At 38.7% G+C, this 12,213-nt stretch overlaps 1 protein-coding gene across 1 annotated transcript in view; it reads right to left on the reverse strand.

Moving 5' to 3' along the window:
- DNAH14 (dynein axonemal heavy chain 14) overlaps nucleotides 1-12,213 on the reverse strand; it is a 394,377-nt gene that overhangs the window by 212,167 nt on the left and 169,997 nt on the right. Inside the window, exons 25-26 of the mRNA XM_043484666.1 lie at nucleotides 5,052-5,139; nucleotides 2,249-2,502 (exon numbers count right to left, since the gene is read on the reverse strand). Of these exons, the coding sequence (XP_043340601.1) occupies nucleotides 2,249-2,502; nucleotides 5,052-5,139 (342 nt within the window). The remainder of the gene's footprint in view (nucleotides 1-2,248; nucleotides 2,503-5,051; nucleotides 5,140-12,213) is intronic.

Raw genomic sequence — 12,213 nt, forward strand, 5'->3', positions numbered from 1 at the left:
ATGTAGCTGTTGAGTTTTTCCAAGACCACTTATTGATGAAACTGTCTTCTTACCTGTATTCTTACCTCCTTTGTCATAGCTTAATTGACCATTTTGTATGAATTTAGGAAAAGATTTTTCACTGTACTTGTAGTGTATAAGTAATTTTTCATGATTATTCTAGGCTGAAAGAAATATTTCATTGTTTCTTTTATTAATTTTTAGGCCCAAAGCAGCTTAAGAAGCATTTTTGTCTTAATGACTTACAGTAGCTTAATTTTTTAAATTATACAAATAAATTGAAAAAATATATATTTATTTCATTCTTAAATAACTGGAGGGTTGTGTGTACCTGTTGTACACTGCATAATTTCTCAAACTTTGAAATGAGATTGGATCATGCCAATCTTACTTCCTGTGCCACATTAATTTTAATTCAGTTTTTTTTAATTAATTTTAATTCAGCTTTTTTTTTAACAGGGTCACTGCCAAAAACTTAGCTTTGCAAAGATAAGAGGTCACTGAAAGGTTGTAGCATGATCTAATATTAACATTGTAAACTGCTTCAAACTGTTAGTAGCTGGGTATCTTACTGATGTTATATATCCCTTGTTTGTTTAGTCACTAAGTCCTGTCTGAGTCTTTTGTGATCCCACAGTCTATAGTCTGCAAGGCTCCTCTGGTTCATGGGATTTCCCAGGCAAGAACACTGGAGTGGGTTGCCATTTACCTCTCTAAAGGATCTTCCTGACTCAGGGATCAAACTAGTGTCTCCTTCGTTGGCAGGCAGATTTTTTATTACTGAGTCATCAAAGAAACTCTGGTATCTTATAGTGTCCTTATAGTCTCTCAAAAGTTTAAAAAATCTTACAGTTGTGAGTGCCCTATGGTGCCATGGGACACCAAGGCACACTATATGGAAGCTATACCTTTAGAATCATAGATACACTCAGAGTCTTAATATTAATAGAATCTTCTTTTTCCTAGTTTACTTTTCTGTATATGCTCTTCCACTTTTAGTTTTCACTTTTAAAGAGAGTCAATAGAAAGTAATAATGACATGCTAAACTTTATGCAGCATGAGGGCTCACAGACAAGACATATTCCTTCAGAAATTAAAAGTGTTTACAGTTATACTTCAGTAATACAAACATACAAATATATATAAAATATAAAGTATTCTGGTAAAATATAGTAGACAGTGGTGCCAGTCAAATGCAACAGCTTCTTTCCACTCTATTTTCCTTAGAGTTTAAAGGAAATTGTCATACCTAAAATCAGTAAATTTATGCTAATACAGAATTTATAAAATAAACTGTTATTGAGAATCAGGGATCTTATGCAGGTAGGGCAGTTGTTTTCCTATGAAAAGAGGAAACTTAAGAAAAAAATTAATTCAGCAGTTTGAAACTATATTTATTATAAGAATCTTATGTTTGATTTCTTCACCAAAATTAATGGCACTGTTTTTCTGTACTTTCATATTTGTATATGAAATACTACATGTATATGACTATCTACTTATCGCCCCTGGGTAGGAAGAAGGGCTTCCCTGTAGCTCAGCTGGTAAAGAATCCACCTGCAATGCAGGAGACCCCAGTTCAATCCCTGGATAGGGAAGATCCGCTGGAGAAGGGCTAGGCTACCCACTCAGGTATTCTTGGGCTTCCCTGTTGGCTCAGCTGGTAAAGAGTCTGCCTGCAATGCAGGAAACCTGGGTTGGGAAGCTCATTTGGAGGATGAAATAGCTACCCATTACAGTATTCTGGCCTGGAAAATTCCATGGACTGTACTGTCTATGGAAGTCACAAGGAGTCGGACATGACTGAGCGACTTGCACTTTTTAGGAAGAAGGGAGTTCTGAGTTAGAGAACTGGCTAGAAATGTTCTTTGGTTTGTTTCCCAGCTTGGTCTGTCCCAGAACTGACAGCATGTGGGGGAAAGAAGAGGCTTGAGGTAGAGCTTCTTTTACTACCCATTGAAAACTGCCCTCTGCCTGATTGGTAAAAGGGAAAACGCAGCTAAGAGGAGTGTGGTCAGTTCAGGAAGATAAAACAAAAGAACTTAAAATGAAGGAGAAGAATAGTGGAAAAGAGGAAGAAGAAAGCACAGAAATAAGTACTCAAGTTGGTGGAATTTGCTTATAATTTCTATAAATCCCAGAGATATAAAACTCAGGTCAGACAAAATTCGAGGTAGAGAATTAACTTACCTGAGATAGGTATATGAGAAGTTACTTTATTTAGAGTTGTAATTTCAATCTACCTACCTTGTCCACTCAAAATCATCTGCATTGAAAATACTTTTGAGTAGTAAATCTCTCACTATGTCTCTGCAGTGAACATACAGGGTAAGCAATGCCCCTAGTACAACTTTTGCTCGAGAGTTGTGAGTATCCAGCACCACCAGCTCTGCAACCTCTTCTAGACCATGTATCATACCAGCATGGACTTTTTCCACCTCTTTTTTTGGATGAGAACTCACAAAACTTTTGATACAATCATTATAAAATATGATCTTGCTCTGAAAAAATAAGATACAAAAGTAATAATTTTGAAGCATAAATTTTATAAATGAAAATAGATATTCTCAAGAGTGGTGTGGTGTGGACTGAAGGCAGGAGGAGAAGGGGACAACAGAGGACAAGGTGGTTGGATGGCATCATTGACTCAATGAACATTAGTTTGAGCAAGCTCTGGGAGATGGTGAAGGACAGGGAAGTCTGGCATGCTGCAGTCCATGGGGTTGCAAAGAGTCGGACATGACTGAGACTGAACAATGATATGTGGTGTGTATTATGCATGAGTCATCATATGTGTGTAAAAGAGAGAGCTTACACATTTGTATGCATTTGACACTTAGAGATTGAACTTTGATGAATGCTTGTGGGAGCCTTATTCTTTAATAAATGGAAACATATTTATCACCAACATTTATATTTTCTAAATTTTATATTCTTAATCTATCATCACTTAGGCTAAGTAAGAACCTGGGGACAGTAATAACGGTATCATGATTCCAAGATTAAATTACTTCTGTTTTCTGAGTGGGACTCAGAAATAGGTTAAGTTTGTAATTTTTAGGAACTTTATATAACTTCTATTATTTGATCCATCTTTTGTCACTCTTTCCATACATACCAGAGCAGTTTTAAAAAGGCTACTGGATTTAAGTCAAATTGACCTAGCACTTAATGGAGGGAGATATGTCAGGAGGTTCATAGGTTTCTGGCCTGTAATTAGGTGAATTGTGATTCTAGTCACTAAGATATTATACCTACTGAAGGAACAGCATGCTGTAGGTGAAGGGACACAATGGATTCATTTGGGATATGCTGAATTTGAAGTGCTTAAGAAATACATGGGCTTCCCAGGTGAAGAACCTGCCTGCCAATGCAGGAGTCATAAAGACGTGGGTTTTAACCCTGGGTCAGGAAGATCCCCTGGAGGAAGGCATGGCAACCCACTCCAGTATTCCTGCCTGGAGAATCCCCATGGACAGAGGAGCCTGGCAGGCTACAGTCCATGGGGTTAAAAAGAGTCAGACACAACTGAAGTGACTTAGCACTCTCAAGAAATATACAAGAGGAGCTATGAAGAAATAAATATGAGAATAATTAGCATAGAGGTAATATGTAGAATGATGAGTTTTTTTCTTTCCAGGGCAAGATAAGTGTACCCAGATGGGAAACTTAATGTATCAATTAGTGTTTTGGCAGCATGCAACAGAAACTAACTCTGACTTCCCAAAAGCATGTTGTAGACCTCTAATAGCAGATCAGCTGGAGGTGAGAGCTGAGACTTAGGAAGCGGGCAGAAGCAAGAATCTGGGCCAGGCATCAGGAACCATAGTCATGGTCATGCCACAGAAGAGTCTTGTCAAAAGTCACTGTACTGTCACACCTGAGGTATTTATTCAAGATTCACAACCTCAGGAGAGAGCAACCAGTGGGCTGAGACCACCTCTGAGGCTGCCTCAGTGTAGGCTGAGGGAAGGTTTGCATACGGTAAAACTGACTATGAACTAGATTTTATCTATTTATTTAGCTAAACATAGAGGACTTCTCAACCACTATAGTTTGATTAAATCTATATTGAAATTCTCTTAGTGGATACTGCATGTAAACACTTTATTATACCAACAGGTGTCCACTCAGAGATAGTTCCTAGTTATGTTACATATGTAGAAGTGTTTACAAGAGGAAGGGAAGTTGTAAATTGCATACCAGGATAGGAAATTTGCAGTAGGTAAGGCAGACATGGGAAAACAAAAATATGTTCAGTGAGTGAAGTTGAAATCTATCATAAAATATTTTTGGAAACAGATTACTGACTGCTTCTAATTATTAAGCATGTTTGGAGGACCAGGGGTTTGGGAAAGATCCTTTCTTAGTAGAGCAGATTTGATTATTTGAATGCCTAGTAAACTGCAGAAATGTGCATATTGATTAATTATAATTTTGTTGTCTTCATAAACAACAGCTGGAATAAGTCCTTGACTTAAGATCTGAGGGTACTTTATTAATATTCAGGCAAGAGAAAGACAAGGAAATCAACACTGAATATTCATTGGAAGTACTGATGCTGACGTTGAAGCTCCAATATTTTGGCCATCTGATGCAAAAAGCCAACTCATTGGAGAAGACTCTAATACTGTGAAAGATTGAGGGCAGGAGGAGAAGGGGGCAACAGAGGATGAGATGATTGGATAGCATCACTTGCTCAATGGACAAGTTTGAGCAAACCTGGGGAGACAGTGGAGGACTGAGGAGTCTGCTGGACTCTAGTCCATGGGGTCACAAAGATTCAGACATGACTGAACAACAAACAACAAAATAATTCATGAGTTATATTCCTTCAACATTTTATCCTGAACATTTTTAAAAGCATGGACAAGTTGAAGAAATTATAAACTGAATACCCATATACCTATCACCTATGTTCCTTAATAAACATTTTGCTAATATTTACTTTGTCAGATATCTGTCCATCGAGTCAACCATCTCTCCATTTTATTTTTTGATGCAGTTCAGAGTTACATATACCAGTAACATCAAAGAAGTATTTACTTACCACAGTGAGTACCACTTGTCCTGGATGAGACAGCACCCATAGGGAAAACTGTTGGTAGTACCAGTCATCAACTCCTTGACTTATAAATCTATAAGCAAAAAAATTTTATAATATTTATATCTAATCACTGATTGTGGCCATTTAATGATTAAGCATGATAAGATAACAGAGGAATTTTCCTTTAGGCTCTCTGACTTTTCTGTTCTAATTTAGGTATATAACAAAGCAGAGATAATAGTTTTAATTCATGCATAATGCATATTCCTTAAATTCTTCTTTAATATCGTATTTCCAATAAAACCATTGAGTTTCTGGGATGGTGTGCATGTGTGTTAAGTTGCTTCAGTCTGACCCTTTGTGACTCTATGGGCCATAGCCCACCAGGCTCCTCTGTCCATATGATTCTCCAGGCAAGAATACTGGACTGGGTTGCAATGCCCTCCTCCAGAGGATGTTCCCAACCCAGGAATCTAACCTGTGTCTCGTGTCTACCTGCATTTGCAGGCAGGTTCTTTACCACTAGTGCCACCTGGGACTATATTTAACTAGGAGATGACACCTATTAGCTTTGAATTTCTAATACTATCAATGGTAAAAACAGTATTTGAAATAATTTCAACAAAATTGAATATTGGACTGAAATGATCAGGTGATTTTTAACAGTAAAGTCCTACATTTAACTTTAAAAAGTAATTATAATTTAGCTTTTAACAGTAATGAAGAGGGGAGGGCGGTCCTAAGATGGTGGAAGAATAGGACAGGGAGAACAACTTTCTCCCCCACAAATTCATCAAAAGATCATTTGACTGCTGAGCAACTTCCATAAAACAACTTTCTGAACGCTGGCAAAGGACACCAGGCACCCAGAAAGGCAGCCCATTCTCTTCGAAAGGAGGTAGGACAAAATATAAAAGACAAAAAGAGAGACAAAAGAGTTAGCGATGTAGACCCATTCTGGGGAGGGAGTCATGAAGGAGGAGAAGTTTCTAAACAGCAGGACACCTTCTCACCAGTGGATCTGTGGGGACTTTTGGAAACTCAGAGGGCAACATAAATGGGAGAAAAAAAACCCCATAAAATAGGTGCCTAGCCACAACTGACAGCGGAGAAGTAGCTCAGATGCTTGTGTCCACCACCAGCTAGCTGGGACTGGACAGGAAGGCGCAGGTTGCATGCTTAGGGTAAGGACCAGACCTGAATGCCCTGAAGACAATCTTAGGGAGCTAACATGAGATAGCAACCCAAACTGTGGGATAGCCAGAGAGAGAGAGAAAAAAAGAGAGAATTTTCCTGTGTAAAGCTCTAACATAAGGTGCAGCCTGACCCACTCACAGAACAAAGGATTGGGCAAATACCAAAGGAGAGCTAGCTGGCTGCGGACCGGCCCCTTCCCCTACCAGAGGCAGAGAGGCAGAGAGGCAGGCGAGTGACAGCTAGAGCCGGAAGGCAAGGGGCAATCTTGGTCCCAGAGACAGCATCCTCCACCAAACTGTGAGCAGGCTCCCAGTTGCTAACCAAGTCTTCCTGGGATCCTGGACGGTTGACATCTGCCAGGAGGGTCACAGCCTGAGATCAGCTCCCCAGAGGAGGCACACGGCACACCTGTGACAGTGCTCTCGTGGCGCACTTGGGAAACCGAGTGCCGGGACTGGGGAGGTGATTAAGACACACGGTCCACCTGGGACAGTGTGTGTGCCAAGCACCTGGTCACCTGAGCTGCTTGGACCTGGGAAGGGCACAAAACACATGTCCAACCAAGTCTGTGCATTTGCAGAGTACCCAAGAACCTGAACTGGAGCAGCTTAGACCTGGGACGTGCACAAAATGCAGGGCCCACTTTGCACAGTACCCCAGCAGAGCCTGAGCAGTGTAGGCTGGGAAAGCACACACCACTATGAGTGGGGGCAAACCCAGTGTGGTCCATACACTGTAAGCACTCCCACACACGCCAGTGATGTTTGTTTGCAGGGTTCCTCCCTCCCCACAGCACAGCTGAACAAGGGAGCCTAAATAAGTGATCACCTTCGCCCCCTTGTGTCAGGTCAGAAATTAGACACTGAAGAGACTTGCAAACAGAGGAAGCCAAAATACACAAAGAAGGGGGAACCACTCTGGAAGTGACAGGTGCAACAGATTAAAACCCTGTAGTTAACATTGACTAAGCATTGGAAGGGGTCTTCTCTATAGAGAAGGTCTTCTATATAGACCTTGAGAAGAAGTATAAGCTGGAACAAGGAACTATCTGAAACTGAACTGACCCCACACTGCCCACAACAGCTCCAGAGAAATTGCTAGATATATTTTTATTATCATTTTTTAATTTTTAAGTTATTTATCACTTCTTTAATTTTCATTTTTATAACCTACCATTACCTTGCAAAAAAGACCCTATTTTTAAAGTGAACTTCATATATATATTTTTTTTATAAGTTTTGTGATTGATTTTGTTTTGTATTTTTAATACTGTATTATTGAGAGTCTAACCTCTACTCTAGATTTTTAATCTTTGCTTTTTGGTATTTGTTATCCATTTTGTACCTTTAAGAATCTAATCTTCAGTACCCATTTTTACTTAGGGGTGTGATTACTGGCTTGATTGCCCTCTCCTGTTTTTCTCCCCCAGGTCACCTCTTATCTCCTCCCTCCCCCTTCTCTTCTCTACTTAAATCTGTGAATCTCTCTGGGTCTTCTGGGCTGTGGAGAACACTTAGGGAACTGATTACTGGCTAGATTGGTCTCTACCCTTTTGACTCCCCCTCTTCTCCTCCTGGTCACCCCTATCTCCCCCCTCCCTCTTCTCTATGTAACTCTGTGAACCTCTCTGGGTGTTCCAGACTGTGGAGAGCATATAGGGAATTGATTACTGGCTAGAGTGGTCTCTTTCCTTTTGACTCCCCCTCTTCTCCTCCTGGTCACCCCTATCTCCCTCCTCAGTCTTCTCTTCTTCATGTAACTCTGTGAACCTCTCTGGGTGTCCCTCACTGTGGAGAATCTTATCACCATTAACCTAGATATTTTGTCATCTGTGCTGTATGGATGGAGAAATCTTGAGGCTACTGTAAGAATAAGACTGAAAATCAGAGGCAGTAGGCTTAAATTCAAAACTTGAGAACACAAGAAAACTCCGGACTCCAGGGAACATTAATTGACAAGAGCTCATCCAAAAGCCTCCATACCTACACTGAAACCAAGCTCCACCCAAGAGCCAACACGTTCCAGAGAAAGACATACCACACTAATTCTCCAGCAAGGCAGGAACACAGCCCTGAGCATTAAAATACAGGTTTCCCTAAGTCACACCAAACTCATAGACATCCCAAAAGTCACTACTGGACACTTCATTGCACTCCAGAGAGAAGAGATCCAGCTCCACCCACCAGAAGACAGACGCAAGCTTCCCTAACCAGGAAACCTTGACAAGTCACCGGTCCAACCCCACCCACAGGGAGCAACCTCCACAATAAAGAGGAACCACAAACGTCCAGCCTACAGACAGGCCACCCCAAACACAGCAATCTAAACAAACTGAAAAGGCAGAGAAATATTCAGCAGGTAAATGATAAATGCCCACCAAACCAAACAAAAGAGGAGGAGATAGGGAGTCTACCTGAAAAAGAATTCAGAATAATGATAGTAAAGATGATCCAAAATTTTGAAAACAAAATGGGAGTTATAGACAAATAGACTAGAGACAAGGATTGAGTAGATGCAAGAAATCTTTAACAAGGACCTAGAAGAAATAAAAAAGAGTCAATCAATAATGAATAATGCAATAACTGAAATCAAAAGCACTCTGGAGGGAACCAACAGTAGATTAACTGAGGCAGAAGAGAGTATAAGTGAGGTGAAAGATAGAATAGTGGAAATAAATGAAGCAGAGAGGAAAAAAGAAAAAAGAATTAAAAAAAATTTGAGGACAACCTCAGAGACCTCTTGGACAAGGTTAAATGCCCCAACATTCGAATCATAGGAGTCCCGGAAGAAGACAAAAAGAAAGGGCATGAGAAAATACTCGAGGAGATAATAGTTGAAAACTTCCTTAAAATGGGGAAGGAAATAGTCACCCAAGTCCAAGAAACCCAGAGAGTCCAAAACAGGATAAACCCAAGGTGAAACACCCCAAGACACATATTAATCAAACTAACAAAGATCAAACACAAAGAACAAATATTAAAAGCAGCAAGGGGAAAGCAACAAATAACACACAAGGGGATTCACATAAGGATAACAGCTGATCTTTAAACAGAAACTCTTCAGGCCAGAAGGGAATGGCAGGACATACTTAAAGTGATGAAAGAGAAAAACCTACAACCCAGATTACTATACCCAGCAAGGATCTCATTCAAATATGAAGGAGAAATCAAAAGCTTTACAGACAAGCAAAAGCTGAGAGAATTCAGCACCACCAAACCAGCTCTTCAAAAAATGCTAAAGGATTTTCTCTAGACAGGAAACACAGAAAAGGTTTATAAATTCAAATCCAAAACAACAAAGTAAATGGCAATGGGATCATACTTATCAATAAATACCTTAAATGTAAATGGGTTGAATGCCCCAACCAAAAGACAAAGACTGGTTGAATGAATACAAAAACAAAACCCCTATATATGCAGTCTACAAGAGACCCACCTCAAAACAAGGGACACATACAAGACTGAAAGTGAAGGGCTGGAAAAAGATATTTCATGAAAATGGAGACCAAAAGAAAGCAGGAGTAGCAATACTCACATCAGATAAAATAGACTTTGAAATAAAGGTCATGAAAAGAGACAAAGAAGGACACTACATAATGATCAAAGGATCAATGCAAGAAGAAGATATAACAATTATAAATATATATGCACCCAACATAGGAGCACCACAGTATGTAAGGCAAATGCTAACAAGTATGAAAGGGGAAATTAACAGTAACACAATGATAGTGGGAGACTTTAATACCCCACTCACACCTAGAACAACCCAACGGATAATTAGCAAGGAAACAGAAACAGAAACTTAAATGATACAATGAACCAGTTAGACCTAATTGATATCTATAGGACATTTCACCCCCCCAAAATGAATTTCACCTTTTTCTCAAGTGCACAGGGAACATTCTCCAGGATAGATCACATCCTGGGCCATAAATCTAGCCTTGGTAAATTAAAAAAAACTGAAATCATTTCAAGCATCTTTTCTGGTCACAATGTGGTAAGATTAGATGTCAACTACAGGAAAAACAATATTAAAAATACAAACATATGCAGACTAAACAACACACTTCTGAATAACCAACATATCACAGAAGAAATAAAAAAGAAATCAAAATGCACATAGAAACAAATGAAAATGAAAACACAACAATCCAAAACCTATGGGGTTTAGTAAAAGCAGTGCTAAGGGGAAGGTTCATTGCAATACAAGCTTACCTCAAGAAACAGGAGAATAGTCAAATAAATAACATAGCTTTACACCTAATGCAAATAGAAAAAGAAGAAATGAAGAACCCCAGGGTTAGTAGAAGGAAAGAAATCATAAAAATTAGGGCAGAAATAAATGAAATAGAAACAAAGGAGACTAGCAAAAACCAACAAAACTAAAAGCTGGTTCTTTGAGAAGATAAATAAAATAGACAAACCATTAGGCAGACTCATCAAGAAAAGAAGGGAGAAGAATCAAATCAACAAAATTAGAAATGAAAATGGAGAAGTCACAACAGACAACACAGAAATGCAAAGGATCATAAGAGACTACTATCAGCAACTATATGCCAATAAAATGGACAACTTGGAAGAAATGGACAAATTCTTGGAAAAGTATAACCTTCCAAAACTGAACCAGGAGGAATTAGAAAATCTTAACAGACATATCACAACCATGGAAATCGAAACTGTAATAAAAAATTTTCCAAACAAAAGCCCAGGACCAGACGGCTTCACAGGTGAATTCCACCAAAAATTTAGAGCAGAGCTAACACCTATCCTACTCAAACTCTTCCAGAAAATTTCAGAGGAAGGTAAACTTCCAAACTCATTCTATGAGGCCACCATCACCCTAATACCAAAACCAGGCAAAGATGCCACAAAAAAAGAAAACTACAAGCCAATATCACTGATGAACACAGATGCAAAAATCCTCAACAAAATTCTAGCAAACAGAATCCAACAACATCTTTTACATGATGTAAAAGATCATACATCATGACCAAGTGGGCTTTATCCCAGGGATGCAAGGATTCTTCAGTATTTGCATAATCAATTAATGTGATACATCACATTAACAAATTGAAAGATAAAAACCATATGATTATCTCAATAGATGCAGAGAAAGCCTTTGACAAAATTAAACCCAATTTATGATAAAAACCCTCCAGAAAGCAGGCATAAAAGGAACATACCTCAACATAATAAAAGCCATATATGATATACCCACGGCAAACATTATCCTCAATGGTGAAAAATTGAAAGCATTTCGCCTAAAGTCAGGAACAAGACAAGGGTGCCCATTCTCACCACTACTATTCAACATAGTTTTGGAAGTTTTAGCTGCAGCAATCAGAGAAGAAAAAGAAATAAAAGGAATCCAGATTGGAAAAGAAGAATTAAAACTCGCACCGCTTGCAGATGACATGATCTTCTACATAGAAAACCCTAAAGACACCACCAGAAAATTAGTAGAGTTAATCAATGAATATAGCAAAGTTACAGGATATAAAATTAACACACAGAAATCCCTTGTATTCCTATACACTAACAATGAGGAAACAGAAAGAGAAACTAAGGAAACAATTCAATTCACCCTTGCAACGAAAAGAATAAAATACTTAGGAATAAATCTACTTAAAGAAACAAAAGACCTATATATAGAAAACTATAAAACACTGATGAAAGAAATCAAAGAGGACACAAATAGATGGAGAAATATACCATGTTCATGGATTGGAAGAATCAATATAGTGAAAATGAGTATACTATCCAAAGCAATCTATAGATTCAATGCAATCCCTATCAAGCTACCAACAGTAATTTTTCACAGAACTAGAACAAATAATTTCACAATTTGTATGGAAATATAAAAAACCTTGAATAGCCAAAGCAATATTGAGAAAGAAGAATGGAAGTGGAGGAATTAATCTGCCTGACTTCAGACTATACTACAAAGCTACAGTCATCAAGACAGGATA

This window comes from Cervus canadensis, chromosome 13, assembly GCF_019320065.1.
Source record: "Cervus canadensis isolate Bull #8, Minnesota chromosome 13, ASM1932006v1, whole genome shotgun sequence".
NCBI classification, from domain to species: domain Eukaryota; kingdom Metazoa; phylum Chordata; class Mammalia; order Artiodactyla; family Cervidae; genus Cervus; species Cervus canadensis.